A 16,037-nucleotide genomic window follows, 5' to 3' on the forward strand; every position below is an offset into this window, starting at 1 on the left:
AGAATATTCTTCTGTGCTTTATTGTTCAAACTGACGGAGTTCATGTCGACGCTGTCTTGGAAAGGTTCTCGTACACGCTACTTGATATATGTGGAGATCCTTCCTCGTTTTGGATCTACAGCAGTAATAATGGGTCAATTATAGGAACTACTCCGATTTTTAGGGAATTGATTACGTAAGAATTTATCCATGTTACTTTTGTATTTTTATCATTCCCTGTTCAATAATTTTAAGAGCATTCCCAATGCAGGTGGATATGGTAGGAATGTGACAATATTCACCACTTTATGGTTCAAAATTTTTGCCCAATGCAAAGGTGAATATGGTGGTGACTATTTTCCCAAGTCAAAACAAGTGTGAAACTTTCAACTGAGATAGTGGCTAAGTTGTGAACTTCGGACGGGATGTTAGATTTTGTCTCGTTTTTTTTTTCAAAAAAAATTCAATTTTTTTTTCAGACGGAATCTCGTTTGTTTTTTCGGTTTTTTTTTAACTTCAGACGGGATGTTTCATTCCGTTCGGCGCGTTTTTTCGATTTTTACATTCAGACGGAATCCAACATCCCATCCGAGAGCAGCCTTATCTTGTTGAGCCTTATCTTGTTTTTCACTGAAACGGTGGAAAAGAGGAGAAATTGAGCTTACGTGGAGGTGAATAACATTGACAAAAAGAACATTGAAATAATTTACAAAAAGAAATTGAAATTGAAATTGAAATTAATTTACAAAAAGAAAATAATTTAAAAAATAAATAAAAATAATAGCTTCTCTTCTGTCTGTCTGTCTGTCTCTCTAAGTATGTATCTGAAAACACCCATCCCCATTTGAAACCCACACTTTCATCAATAAACACATCATACATGAATTTAATGTCAACATGACTAATATAAAAACACCTCAATTTTTTATTCATTTGCTGTGTTGGGTTTTCTATAGATTAATTTAGATTTTTTTTTTTGCTTTAAAATTGAGAACTTTGAGGTTTTAGGAGATACCCTCAATACCCATTTTAGTTTGAATGATCTGAAGTTCGTTTGATTTTGGATTAAGATTTGGTGATATATTAGGGATTTCTTGCAACCTAATTGTTTTTCAAACTTGTTAAAATTCTAGTTAAGGTGGACAAAGTCTTGAGGTTTGTTTATTTCTAATGAGTAGTAGCCACTGCCGGTAGGTGTTATTAACTTTTTATGATGATGGCAGTCTTACAGAGGTGAATTTTTCTTCTTTAAGTAATCTGGTTTTCATAATTTGAAATAATTGTAGTTGTTTGTGTAAGTGAAAGTGTTTATATGAAGTCATTGATTGATATTTGGTTTGGAAATTGTAGATGAAATGTATGAACTGTGGAGAAATGAGTCAGAAGGTAACGTATGTGAGTTTATCTGATACTGTTCCTAACCCTAATGGTCGTGGAACTTCTCATCTTGTCCAAAAGGTAAATAAATTTCAACATCTCTTTATCACTTCCATCGTTGATTTATGCATATATTTATGCATATATTTTCACTTAGCTTATGATCTGTTACAGCATGTCTTTATATAGAAATTAGTAGGACATTGGCGAACTAGGTACAACTAGATTAGTTACAGAAACGGAATTGCGGAGATGGTTAGGAAACTGTTATGACAAATTTGAGTTAGTTAAACTAAATGACTTGGCTTGTGTTGACTGTTTGACTGATGCTGAGTAGACTTTAGTCTGTTGAGATGGTTCTGTGCTTCATGTTGTGATTACTTGTTAATATCATTCAGGTGTGAAACATGAATTATTGAACTGGCCAGATTGATGATTGTATCTTCAATCTATAGAATGTATGACACGGTTTGTATCTGCTTCTTCTGAAGTGCAAGTTCTGTTCATGGGAGGGAACTGTTACCATGATCCCCGGTCGAGGTAAACCACTGATGCTCGACGCTAGCGAAAGTCGAGATTATGCACCATTGATGCTTTTTGATTGCCGGGGTCTGGAACCTGTGGATTACGCATTTGGACAGGGATGGAAAGCTATATCTGTAAGTTTCTGTGCACACTTTAAGTTTTTATTTACATTTCAATACGATCAGTGTAATATGGTAGTGATGATACCTTCAATTTTCTTTCTACCTTCTATCGGCTTGGTGATGAGAATGTATGACTCTATGAGCATTAAGTTTAACAGTGTACGAGTTAATGAATTGTTGATAAACCTATTAAAAACAAGGGAATTTTGTATGAACTTGTAATATATACTGAGTTGTGATTTGGGAGATTAGCATACTCTAAATATCTCCCCCAGACCCCTACCCACAGTTAATCCGCCTGTAAAATACGCAACATGCAATTGAAATAACTGCATAGCTTGTTACTACTTATCTAAATAAAATGGAGATTGCGTATGGTATCACATTCTTAAAATAACATGCCGAAAGCAGCATAAGTTGCTTTTTCTGATTTTAGGACTGCAAATTTTCACATATCCAAGCTCATAGTGGAGATTGTGCCTCGTAGCCTATATTAAAGAGTAGTCCTTAAGTATAAGCAACAACTCATATGACAATTTGCATTTTTCGTTTGTATCTTTTTTTCTCTTTGGGCAGCCTTGCATTCTTTTGAACATTTTCAATGCACCCATTAGAAACTGAGTATAGGTTGTGCGTGCAACGAAATGACAAAAAAATGATATGCTTCTGTGCCTCACTGGTTGGCTGATTTTTCTGTTGTGAATTTTGGTGCTTATTGCTTCAGGATTCAAATATGCAATTACTGTATTGGAGAACTTGAACTAATATCTTCCGCTTGTTAGCTGCATTGGTTGTTTTGTATTTTGTTTGGCTCTGCATTTTTTTCCTGTGGCTCTCAAGATCAGTTTTCGGAGTTAGATTTTTTATTTCCCTTAGAGTGTAATATCTTTGTTGGGTAGAATGGAACTGATGCATATTTTTTGTTTAGACATCAGGGACCAAGTTCGAAGACATCGATTTGTCTAGAGGGGAGTATGCAGATTATTGTGAGAAGGGACAGATTCCAGTTATGATATCCAACCTGCAAGCCAAGTTTGATGCCGTGAAGTAAAATACACTTTTATGTAGCTTCATGTACCCTCACTGTAATGATTTTCTCTATTGAAATGTTTTTAACCCTTTATAGTTTGTTATTGTCTAAATACTACTTGTATGGTGCATTGAACTGAGTAGAGAACATCCTCCAGGTTTATTGCACCCACTACATCAGCTTCATTACACGAAATAAACATTTTTAGCAGCAGACCTCGTAGCTTATATAAGGAATGCATTTTCTAAACTACTGCACAATGACAGGGGCGGGATGGTTTTTTGTGTGTGAGAATTTGGGATTTAAGGTGGGTTTTTGTGTCAATGACATTTAACCGAAACGACTAGTAAATAGTAATGCACTGGCGTAGTCTAATACGGAGAGTGTGGATTACTTTGATACTGTTAAAATCATTTTTATTTAGGACACTATCGGCATGATCTTGCTCACATATCAGAACATTCCAAATTTCAGAAAGGTATATACAATGCTGGGAGGAAAACAGCTTCGCAAATGTGTTTGGGAAAGGACTTCCTTCTCGAGGGATATGAATGAAGTATGGAATATCGATGGCTGGATGTCATTACTAATTGAGGTTACTTCAGAGCAGCGCAGCGCAGCGGTAATAAGTCAACAACTACAACAAAGAAGCTAGGGTCCAAAATGAACGTAATATGACTGGGAAAACCACAACCATTCCCTCTCTAATCTCTATTGATCATTGACACCGTTCAACTCCTCACTTGATTGTGAGGACTTGTCCCCAGATGTTCTCAAATTCTACACCCACAAATAAATACCTTTGTTACTGGAATGGTTTTGAGGGATCAAACATCAACAGAGTGAGGAGAAAAAGAAACAGTGCATCTACGATTTAGATTGGATTTACATCAAGATGCTCGCCCTTGTCATCTTGGCCCTTGCTATGCTACAATATCATTTATGTGGAAAGACTTGATAAAAAAATAAAGGCTTGATCTCAAGTCAGGGCTCAGGTGGCCGACATTGAGTTCTGTCTTACAGATAAGTGCATGAATATCATAAAATTCATTTGTTTCACATTAAGAATCAACAATAATAATCCATTCAGTAGACAAGAAAACTTGAGATTGCAGAAGAAAATCGACACGCTTTCACTTCTTTCAGAAATGTTACAAAGCTATACAAATGAAGATACACCAGCTTCCCACCTATATGGTCCACGGGTAGAATAAGGTCAGAGCTCCCAAGCATTTGCTTTTCCTCGGCAAAAATTGCTGCGAATAGGAAATGGCCGTAATATGCAACATTGCAACGCATACTAAATTAGCACCAAAATTGAAGAGTAAGTATAAGTGAGGCCAGAGACCGGGATTAGTCAAGCTCCAATAAGGCAACGCACTCAATATGAGGCGTGCGGGGGAACATGTCGAACTGTGGGAGACTAGTGGTGACAGTGAGTCAAATTTCCACTGCTCTTTACATACCAAAACGACGGGTACTAGAAACCCCATTGTTGATGATGTAATGTTTACTTATTACATGGGTGGTGTGTTTGCTTACGATTTTACTGAACAGAAATGGTTCGAAAGTCCGGTTGGAGGTTTGGGCATTGTTTCCAAAAGTGTGCTGCCTCTGTCTGAACTTGAGGATGGACGTGTTCTACACTTGGGAAATGGAAAGTTTATAGTTCTTTGGTACGACAACTATGAAGATTCTGATCAAATTTGCATTCGTTGTTTGACCTTTCGACTTACCAAAGTCACCAACCTCGAACGGGGAAGCTATTTGCTAGCTGACCAGACACAGTCAAATTATACTAGGAAACTGCACAGCAGTGGGGCGTGAGCGGAGAGGGAGAGGGAGGAGAGGGAGCGGAGAGGGAGAAGATGAGGACAGAGCGATGAATAGGAGAAGATGAGGACAGACAGAAACCAACCAAGCAACGTTTTGGGCCACCTACCCGCCTGTCGGCCTAAGATCGTTTGCTCCGCTCACTTGATTATTGCTACTGGAGTACTATTTGGCGATTGTTTGGCGCTGTAATTTCTGTTTTCTGATTGAGAAAGAAAATTAATTTTGTTTTTTCAAAGTTTGCTTCTTTGTTTTAAATCTATGTTTTGGTCTGTAAAAGTTTGTTATGTTTCATTTTTTCAACAGGTATAACGCACGGATGTCATAACATTATTTTTATTATTATTATTTAAATTAAAAACTGCAAAAGAAACACAAAAATCTAATAACTATTATTTACAAAATATTGAGTGCCTATGAAGGGTGTATGCTACTTTAGTTAGAGTTAATTCATTCATCAGAAAATTTAAGAAGTCATTACAATACAAAAATAACTCTGCAGGTCAGCAGGTCCCCTCTTGGCTGCCAAAGCAACAAGTTTTTGAGCAAGTATGTTACATGCTCTAAGGATATGTCTAAAAGAAAAGGAGTTCATTAAAGAAAGATTTATAACAAAATATATTTGTAAGCACTGGTCTCCACCTTGGAGGAATTTCATGTTTCATTTGTAGAAACTCATTTTTGTAGGGACTGCACTCAAAAGACTCCGTAGCATTTTGAAAACAAGGTTGGATGTCATATGACGATTTGCATTTTTCGTTTGTATCTTTTTTTTCTCTTTGGGCAGCCTTGCGTTCTTTTGAACATTTTCAATGCACCCATTAGAAACTAGGTATAGGTTGTGCTTACAACGGAATGACAAAAAAATGATATGCTTCAGTGCCTCACTGGTTGGCTGATTTTTCTGTTGTGAATTTTGGTGCTTATTGCTTCAGGATTCAAATATGCAATTACTGTATTGGTGAACTTGAACTAATATCTTCCGCTTGTTAGCTGCATTGGTTGTTTTGTATTTTGTATGGCTCTGCATTCTTTTCCTGTGACTTTCGAGATCAGTTTTCCGAATTAGATTTTTTATTTCCTTTGGAGTGTAATATCTTTGTTGGGTAGCAGGGAACTGGTGCACATTTTTTGTTTAGACATCAGGGACAAAGTTCGAAGACATCGATTTGTCTGGAGGGGAGTATGCAGATTATTGTGAGAAGGGACAGATTCCAGTTATGATATCCAACCTGCAAGCCAAGTTTGACGTCGTGAAGTAAAATGCACTTTTATGTAGCGCTTTGGATACAAATACCTTTTAGCTTCATGTACCCTCACTGTAATTATTTTCTCTATTGAAATGTTTTTAACCCTTTATAGTCTGTTATTGTCTAAATACTACTTGTATGGTGCATTGAACTGAGCAGAGAACATCCTCCAGGTTTATTGCACCCTAGACTACATCAGCTTCATTACACGAAATAAACATCTTTAGCAGCAGCCCTTGTAGCTTATAACTTTATAAGGAATGTATTTTCTAAAATACTGCACAATGACACAGGGACGGGATGGTTTTTTTGTGTGAGAATTTGGGATTTAAGGGTGGGCTTTTGTGTCAATGGCCTTTAACAGAAACGACTAGTAATGCGCTGCGCAGTCTAATACGGAGAGTGTGGGCTGTGTGGCTTACTTAGATACTGTTAAAATCATTTTTATTTTGGACACTATCGGGATGATCTTGGCAAGGTATATCAGAACATTCCAAATTTCAGAAAGGTATATACAATGCTGGGAAGAAAACAATTTCACAAATGTGTTTGTGAAAGGACTTCCTTCTCGACGGATATGAATGGAGTATGGAATATCGACGACAGGATGTCATTACTAATTAAGGTTACTTCAGAGCAGCGCAGCGGTAATAAGACAACAACTACAACAAAGAAGGGTCCAAAATGAATGTAATATGACTGGGATAACCACAAGTCCACAACCATTCCCTCTCTATTGATCATTGACGCCGTTCAACTCCTCACTTACTTGATTGTGAGGACTTGTCCCCAGATATTCTCAAATTTTACACCCACAAATATAAATCTGTGCGCGGTCAGAAAAGTTTGAGGAATAACTTTGTTACTGGAATGGTTTTGGGGGATCAAATATCAACAGAGTGAGGAGAAAAGAAACAGTATCTACGATTAGATTGGATTCACATCACGATGCTCGCCCTTGTCATCTTGGCCCTTGCTATGCTACAATATCATTTATGTGGAGAGACTTAATAAAAAAATAAAGGCTTGATCTCAATTCTCAAGTCAGGTGGCCGACATTGAGTTCTGTCTAACAGATAAATGCATGAAAATAAAATTAAAAAATCATTTGTTTTACAATAAGAATCAACGATAATAATCCATTCAGTAGACAAGAAAACTTGATATTGCAGAAGAAAATCAAAACGATTTCACTTCTTTCACAAATGTTACGAAGCTATACAAATGAAAGATACACCAGCTTCCCACCTATATGGCTCGCAGGCAGAATATGGTCAGAGCTCCCAAGCATTTGCTTTTCCTCGGCAAAAATTGCTGTGAATAGGAAATGGCCGTAACATGCAACGCATGCTAAATTAGCACCAAAATTGAAGAGTAAGTAAGTGAGGCCAGAGAACGGGATTAGTCAAGCTCCAATAAGGCAACACACTCAATATGAGGCGTGTGGGGGAACATGTCAACGGGTTGCAGACTTCTCAGCTTGTAACATCCTTTTATATCTTTCTCTGCCTGCATATTTTTCTGTAGGGTCAATGACTACAAGTAACAAATACATACTAAGGGGGAATGCCACGACTTCTAGTGAAGTTAAAGTGATACATACCACCCCATGACACAGGTAATCGAGGTCACGCGCACATGTAGCAGGATTACAAGATACATAAACAATGCGTTTGGCCCGCAATTTCAGTAAATACTGGATCAACTTCATATGCATGCCAGGACGATTAGGATCTGCAGGAGTTGTACTGTGATATTAGAATGTGTCTAAAACTTCTGTGGTGTGATTTGATCACTATATATAGGACCTCATTTATGACCTGATTGCAATTGCATCAATTCAAATCTAACAAGACAGGAAGTATTTAAGTAAATAGCCAAAGTAACAAGCAATCGAGATTCCAAACTCCTCCATACTTTCAAAAATTGACATACACACTCTCTTTTCTCTGGTGACAGTAGATATACAATTCTCAACATTACCAATCAATTTTATTTTCCCTAAATTTTGGAATGTTTCACTTGTAGTAAACCCACCATTTCTTATCAACGGTGATGATTAATTTGGTGAAATTGAACATAAACAGCGATGCATCAAAACAAGGTGACCAGGATCAAAATACCTGAAATGACAATATCAGGCTTAGGAAATTCAGTACCGAAACTGTCACTAATTTTATTCAGATCTCCTATGACAAATGTGGCATTGTGAATGCCATTTTGCTCAGCATTCCTACAAGCATCGGAGATGGCTTGGGGGACGACTTCATAACCATAAACATGTTTTACCCTGAAAAGATAAACCAATAAACAGAGATTATAGCACTAGGTGGTAAACTTGTGTAACTAAGGGCATGTTTGCTTGATTTCTGAAGAACTGATTTGTGGTCAGGTGAAGTAGTTTTTTTTCAGCATGAACATCCTTTGACCAAAAACATTATCGGGAACAAGACATAAACAATAAACTATGGTATACTGATCCTCCTCCATATATTTATATTATTATATAAGAGGAGTGTATGGATTTGAAGGGAAAATATGACTTGGTAGTCTATTTTCTTGAAAAGTACACAAGTAAATGCCCACAAAATAATTTTTCCAGATCAATCAAACACACCTTGAAAAAGTAGAAAATGGTAAAGGGATTTACTTTCTCGCCAGCGTTAGACCAATGGTACCAGTTCCACAGAATAAGTCAAGAACAATTTCTGAACCATCTCCTCTAAGACCAGCATTCTCTTCAACAATTTATACAGAACCTCCGCCTGGACAAATATACAGTTAATGCTCACTTTTACGGTAGGGAATATTACAGGAAGTCTATAGAAGAGTTTACCTGGTGGGTGTTTGTTTGGAAAAAAGAGTTGGCTGAAATCTGGAAAGTTATTCCTCTTAAAGTCTCTGTGATGGTTCGTTTTCCATACAAAATGTATTCCTCCTCCCCAAGAGATGTGTTTCCAACAGAAGTATTCACATTGTTCACGATGCTTACCTAATATTTTTAACAAAAGTAACATGATCAACTTAATATATCATTCTGAGACCTGACAAGCAAAAGAAAGACCCATTAACATTGAACATATCTCAACATAAAGTGTTAAAGAACACCGTAAACATATTCATAGCATTTCAGTTGAATTTAATAACAATTTTTTTCATAGCTACATAAATTGTTAAAAAAGTATATTGTGTGTCTTGATCTTTTCAATGCTTCACGTGTGTCATATATCTTGAAAATTTGGTACATTTTTTTTTTTTTTTTTGCTCATTAAAGTTGAAATCTCATTAAAAGTGAAAAGAAAGTAAGCTGAGAAAACCTACTATTACAAAGAAATAAAATAAAACTAAAAACATAGCCACAAGAGACTAACCCGAAAACTACAAATTATTCTACTACTAAATACAAAAGTCTATCCCATCTCACCACAAAATACTCAAAAGGGATACTCCTAAACTCTTTAAAAATCTTAGGCCACTGAAATAATAAAGCCTTAATAGATATGATAAGCTCCTACTTAGATGTGGAAACGCCTTCAAAGTGTTGACGATTTCGCTCAATCCAAATATTTCACAAAATAGAAAATGGTAACAAGCTCCAAAGACGATTGCCTTATGAGGTAAAAGGACCATGACCCCCAACCCTTTAACAAATCCACCACTCGCCCAGGACTCGCCCAATAAAAATAAGACTCTAAATGGAAAGAAAACCAAATGTTCCAAGAAAAAAGACGTCTCAACATAACATGATTTACAGATTCACCATCTTTCCTACACAACTGACAATAGTTAACAATAATTTTTTTACGCTTCCGAAGATTATCTATGATAAGAATACGCTCTAAGGAGACTGTCCAAACAAAGAAAGAAATCTTTGTGGGGAATTTAATTCCCCATTTGACTAGACTAGGAAAAGAGGGAATAGGAGCACAACGATTATGAGAATTTGACCAAGTAGGAATGCTGAAATAAAAAGACTTAACAGAGAATATATTTTTCTTGCTCGGGTACCACTCTCTTATCACAGTTTTGCGTCACAGAAAGTAGTGCATCAAGCCTAGCCATAAGGGAAGCTAACACATCGATCTCCCAGTCATTCTGAGCTCTGCGAATACCTAGATTCCATGATATACCAACCTCAGTTCTAACCATGCAATCTGTAACTGGTTTACCTTTGAAGCTAGACAAGCCAAACAACAATGGATAACCGTTGGCAAGTGAACCTCCCTCTAACCAACTATCCTCCCAAAAAAGAATTTTGTCACCAAACCCTAGCTTATACTGGACACCTTTCAGAAACATAGGAAAAACACTAAGGATCCCTCTCCAAACCCCACAACCATAAGAGATACGAACCGAACCACTATCCTGTCCAAAATGAGCTTCCCCGAAACGAGACACAATCACTCTTCTCCACAAACTCTGACGTTCCTCTCCAAATCCCCAAAACCACTTACCCAACAAAGCTTGATTAAAATACTCATGTCTCAAAGACCTAAACCCCTGTCCTTTTTAGCCAAACAACACAACTCCCACCTAACCAAGTGATAGTGACGTTGCTCGTCCAAATCATCCCAAAGAAAGTTCCTTATAATGTTTTCAATCCTGCTCGCAACACTTTTGGGAATGACGAAAAGAGACATAAAATAGACAGGGAGACTAGCCAAGGTGCTTTTAATGAGAATTAACCGCTCCCCTTTTGATAAATATCTACACTTCCAACTTGCCAACCCTCATCATAGGCCACAAATTTCCCGTTCTTCCTAAAGAACACAGCAAGATAGAGCCTACTAACTTATTTAGACATGACCATTTTGAGTAGTTTATTAGTTTTGCCAAACAGGCCCCACTATAACCTTCATGGAATGTTAGATTTGAACTAAAAAAACTAAATTGCGAATTTTAACAATGTTTCCTACGTTTATTACAGTTTTACAATAATTAAAGAAAAGACATCACTTGAGGCATATGCCTAGAGGCCCTAGATTGTTGTAAGCCTTTGGTCATGCTGTTTCTATGAAAGAGTTTATAACTGCTTAACATAACCAAATTGCATACCTTAAAAGAATGACCCACAATTAATGAGATTAGTTAGCTTCTTTAATGGACAATGACGGCCAATTCTACCAATTAGTGAAATAAATAAAAGAAACCCAAGTTCAAACTAAAACGCAACAGTATAGCTATATTAAGTAAGAATACCAATACCTAAACTAAGAACGTTATTACCAGCTTAGAACTATTGTTGCTTGGAGAGAGGAAAAATGTTATTTGACAAATAACTAGGCTGAAGTTAAAATATTTATCAAACGCTAGGGTATTCAACTCAAAACTGATTGGTGGTGAGTGGAGAGGCAGGCCCAAGAACTTCTACTGTAATGCAAGGCTTTCAATGTCCATGTGGATTTAACATCTCAACAATATTAAAAGACTCTAAGGACATACCACTTCTGTAATAGCTGAAATCTTCTCAACAAGAGGCTCTAGTAACTCTGGCTTATAAGCAGAAGCCACAAAATTTACCATAAGCTCAGTCAGACCAGTCTTCACATCACTGAAACAGACAAAGGCAATTATAGAAGCAACTACATTGTAATAGGTCAATTAACAATTCATACACAATACTACTTCTAAGAGAAACACCTGCCACTTCTTAGCATTAGATGCTTAAGGAAACCAGCATGAGTGTGGACATCATATGGTGAAAGGCCCAACTCTGAATCTCTCCAACCGTCTTGAATGACCACGAGAACCTGTATTTAAAATTCAAAGTCACCATGCAAAGCTTTACAGATGAAAGGAACAAACACAGACTAGAAAGAAATTCCTTACATGTATTACAGACGTTAACACACGGCCAACTGACAGGAGTTGTACTAAAGCCTAATTAATTTGAAAAGTCGTGCTAAAGCCTAGTATCGCTATTAATAGTTGTACTAAGACCTAAATAACCCAATAATTTACTGTAGCCAGTATGTAATTCATGCATTTGAAACAATGAGACAGCATACCTTATTCGTAGCCTCACTTTGTAGTAAGCACTTGTCAATAGTGAGGACCTTGCCGACATGTGTTATCAACTCACTGACTTGCTGTTCCTTTGCTCGAACCTGAGCTTCATATAGTAAGTTTTGCGTTTTACAACCTCCACAATACGAGGCATATTCACATGGGGCATTCACAAAGTCCCAGTGAGGAGTAATTGTCTTCATCTTCTGCACCTGCATAATGAACGCAAACACCAATGTCACAACCAAACTTACAATCACTATGTTTGTGTGAGCTTTGAAGCCCAATATTTTATTTCATTTTACCACTGCCGGAATTTCAGTCCTTGCTTTAACTTTGCTTATTGTGCATTCTCAACATGATCATATACAAGAATTTAAGCTCCACACATGATTTTCAGCTCAAATATTGGCAGCGATTAGCCTTGCATGTTATAAGGTGTGTATCAATGAAATTTCACAAAAACAAACAAAGAAAGAGGTGATCTTCTTCATGGCTCCTATACCAACAAAGATAGCTGTTTGGAGATATGCCCCATTTGGTATACTGGTGTTTTGGCTTCTTTTTTTATTATTATTCACAAAAAATTTGGGGTAGTAAAAAGGTACTCACTACTGTATATGTTAACTTTAACCCCTTTTTTGTCGAGGCAAAAAAATAAAAAATCCGAGGCTGCAATGGGCAATGCTTAAACTGACAAGCAGTCTTTTAACATGCTTCTACCGAATGCTTGAATCTTAATTGCTTTCTATGTTGCAGATTTATACAATAGTCTACAATGCCCAAACTAGTTATATTCAATACTGTAGTACATGCTATAAACTACCAATGAAAACTACTTAAAACTTTAGCTAAAATGGGGCTTATATAAAAAGAATTTACACATCCCCAAGTTGTTAATTGGCCTAAAGTTTTCATTCTTCAAGTAAACAAAAAATTCAAACTTTATAACAAGGCAACAAAAATTCACCAAAAAACAACAGCCCCAAGTCATAAAGTGTAAAAAGTAAAGTAAGAAAACAAATCACCTCGGCATAGTTTCCCTTCTTTCTAGTAACCCGACCAATGAACCGTTCACCAGGTAGTGCACGATCACACATGAGAACAAACCCAGTATCAGCAACTTTACAAACACCCTTTCCTTTAAATGCTAAACTTTCACACACAAGTTCCAACGTTTGGTTCTTCTTTGGATAGAAAGATGGAGATTGTGTAGTGGACGGTTGAGATTCTTCTTCTGGAGTTACTTGTAGTGATGCGGAGAGTGAAGAGAATGAAGGTTTGGGCAGTTTTTAAGAAATGGACGCGTGTTAATGCGGCGAAAGGTGTGGGTGTGTATGGTTGTTGCCATTGTTGTTGTAAGGTTCATGAGATTAAATGGCGGTAAAGCCCGGCTAAATGGGAGTTGAGTGAGTGTGTGATGAAGATTTCAGATTTTGAGGAATGAGTGAATGACCAACTGGTGCGCCATGGGGAGGCCCAATTTGTAGCCCAATGGGCTCTTAAACAATGTAACTATTTGCCCCCTCTTGCAAATCACAAATTTAGGCCCAATCACTCAAATTAGAAATTATTTATGGCTCCAGGACCGGATAATTTACGGTTTTAGGATAAATCAACTAATTCGGTGTAAGCAATTACGGTTCCAGGACAAATTTTTCTATTTTTGTTATATTTAATTTCAATAATAACCTTCTCCTCTTATATATAATAGAATTAGAAAATTTCCAGAATAAACCCAACTTTCATACACAATTTTTGTCATTCCACTTATCTCGATCTATTCCACTTCTCTCCATCAATCGTTGCTCATCTAGGTTCCTTTTTGTTTTCCTCATTTTTCTATTTCATCTCATTTTCTTTTTCTTTTTCTCTTATTGTTTTGAATTGTGTATTTTCCATATGTAGGTATTTATATATTCTTCAATTTGAGACAATGTGATACAGATTGTGTTCTTCAATTTGTAATACATTTTTATTTAGGTTTAGTGTTATTCATAGTTAATTCATTGTTTGTTTTGATTTTTTATGGTGTTGTGCCATTTGTTTTTTATTACTTATGGCATGCAAAACATGTCTTTGTATGAAAATCTAATGAGTTTATTTTTAATGAATATAAGTTTATTTTTTCTTGCAATGATATGGATTTTTTAGTACTAGCAGTGTTTTGCTATGACCGTAATAGTTTCACTTTTCGTATCGGAATAGATTCAACAGTTTCTAAAATTAAGGAAGAGATCCGAAATAAGTGGAATGAATTATGTACAAAAAATTTTGATGTATGGATTTCTCGTGATGGTAAGCGATCTATTATTGAAACTGATGCCGAGCTCCAAGCCACTGCTTGTTATAGTTATGCGAAGCATATAAGCATGATTGATTTCAATGTAATGTTGGGTTTGTATTCTTCAATTATTGTTGGGAATTGTGAGAGTGAAGGGAGTACTAACTCAAGTAGTTCTATTTTTCTTGATCATGATATTGAGTTTACTCGTGAAAACAAAACGAAAACATGGGCTAAGGTGTTTACGCATGTTGGACAGAGATTTAAATGACCATGTGATTTCCGTGTGAAGCCCTCTCTGTTCACTACGTTTTTTAACGCTGCAGAATTGCTTTAAACTTCCCTATATTGTTGGACAGATTGCTGGAGTGCACCACTAGAAACATGGAAGGAAAGGGTCCGCAATTTTCGGCTTCAAAGACAAGCTCAAGACTAAATTCGCCTCAATAAAATCGCTCAACAGCTGTTTGATTTTGTTGGCAAGCGAATCTCGGATAATAGTTTCAAGGTAATTTAGAACATGACCGTGTTTTTATCGGTTTTTGTTGACCTGGTGCTAAATTGTTAGGTTTTTTTTTTACCCGCACCCCATTTGAAAAAAGAATTAGACCCCCAAATTAAGAGAAATTAGATTTGCCCCCCTAGACTAACTAGCCATGTCAGTCAACGCATCTTGACTGTTATCTTTGTGGTCAAGGCAGTGAAATGTTTTGAATACCCTTGTCGTTGTAAACTACCAAAATAACCCTAGACTTCCCAATTCAAGACCTATTTTCATATTTGAGAAAGAAAGAGACACGTGTCGACATCTCGTCCTATCTAATCTAACGGTCACAAACACTTAATACATTGGACATTTGTCGACAAGAGGGGTATTGGTAGCAAGAAAAAACAATTAAAAAATAAATCTTAAATTATAAATTAGACATGCCCCTAGTTTCATGTGTTATTAGACATACCCCCCAAATCACCATTACAATTGAATAATCTTCATTAATGTATCCCAAGCTTAAGAAACACTAATTCACATTCTTAGTAGTCATTATGCATGTTTATTACTTATAACTTTTCAAATTCTTGAACACCCACCATCATTTTACCCATATTAAAGTGTTACTTTTAATGATTTCAAATAAAATTGGTGCTTAATTAGTTGGGGAGGATGAACTTAAGGTTTAGGGTTTAATTATCAATGAGCTAGAGTGATGTGGGCCGTTGGATGTGAGTAATTAGATATTGACACATGTCATGTATATTCTCTAGTTTAAATTGGGCATTGCAAAACCAATATGTCATTTTGGTCATTTTTCAACAAAAAAGGTATTCAAGATATTTCAACTGCCCTGACCACGAGATAATGGTCAAAATGTGTTGACTAAGACGGCGAGTGAGTCCGGAGGGGCAAGTCTAAATTGTTTCCTAAGACTAACTGTGACATTTAGGTATTAATTTACATTTTTCTTGTATGAGCAGCAATGGGAAGGCTTGATTGAATTGCTTGGTTCTGAAGGCAGGACCGTAGGTGGCCTTGAGTTTCTTCACAAGTAAATACTTAGCTATGTTACTTTACCTTCATGTTTAATGGTACAGTATTACTAAAACATGAAGTCCATACTATCAACAACTAATGT

General features: G+C 36.5%; 1 protein-coding gene and 1 pseudogene across 3 annotated transcripts; one reads left to right on the forward strand and one right to left on the reverse strand.

Moving 5' to 3' along the window:
- Positions 1 to 718: 718 nt before the first annotated feature.
- On the forward strand, positions 719 to 3,246 carry LOC147507254 (uncharacterized). 2 transcript variants are annotated; one of them, XM_086599973.1, is made up of 4 exons: positions 719 to 1,212; positions 1,330 to 1,437; positions 1,848 to 2,015; positions 2,932 to 3,246. In XM_086599973.1, the coding sequence occupies exons 2-4, from the start codon at positions 1,330 to 1,332 to the stop codon at positions 3,052 to 3,054; spliced, it is 399 nt and encodes a 132-aa protein (XP_086456099.1). In that variant the 5' UTR covers positions 719 to 1,212; the 3' UTR covers positions 3,055 to 3,246. The 2 variants fall into 2 exon arrangements, 1 of the variants encoding a protein (XP_086456099.1); XR_015217597.1 differs by having other exon boundaries at positions 826 to 1,212; positions 1,755 to 2,015.
- Positions 3,247 to 7,150: 3,904 nt separating this feature from the next.
- On the reverse strand, positions 7,151 to 13,408 carry LOC147507255 (uncharacterized; annotated as a pseudogene). Its single transcript, XR_015218094.1, has 9 exons — positions 13,151 to 13,408; positions 12,125 to 12,334; positions 11,757 to 11,866; positions 11,559 to 11,667; positions 8,953 to 9,108; positions 8,767 to 8,881; positions 8,240 to 8,406; positions 7,720 to 7,850; positions 7,151 to 7,637 (listed from the first exon to the last, which is right to left on the reverse strand). The product of XR_015218094.1 is annotated as an uncharacterized LOC147507255 (transcript).
- Positions 13,409 to 16,037: the final 2,629 nt, after the last annotated feature.

Source organism: Coptis chinensis, chromosome 3, assembly GCF_015680905.1.
Source record: "Coptis chinensis isolate HL-2020 chromosome 3, ASM1568090v1, whole genome shotgun sequence".
In the NCBI taxonomy this organism is placed as follows: Eukaryota; Viridiplantae; Streptophyta; class Magnoliopsida; order Ranunculales; family Ranunculaceae; genus Coptis; species Coptis chinensis.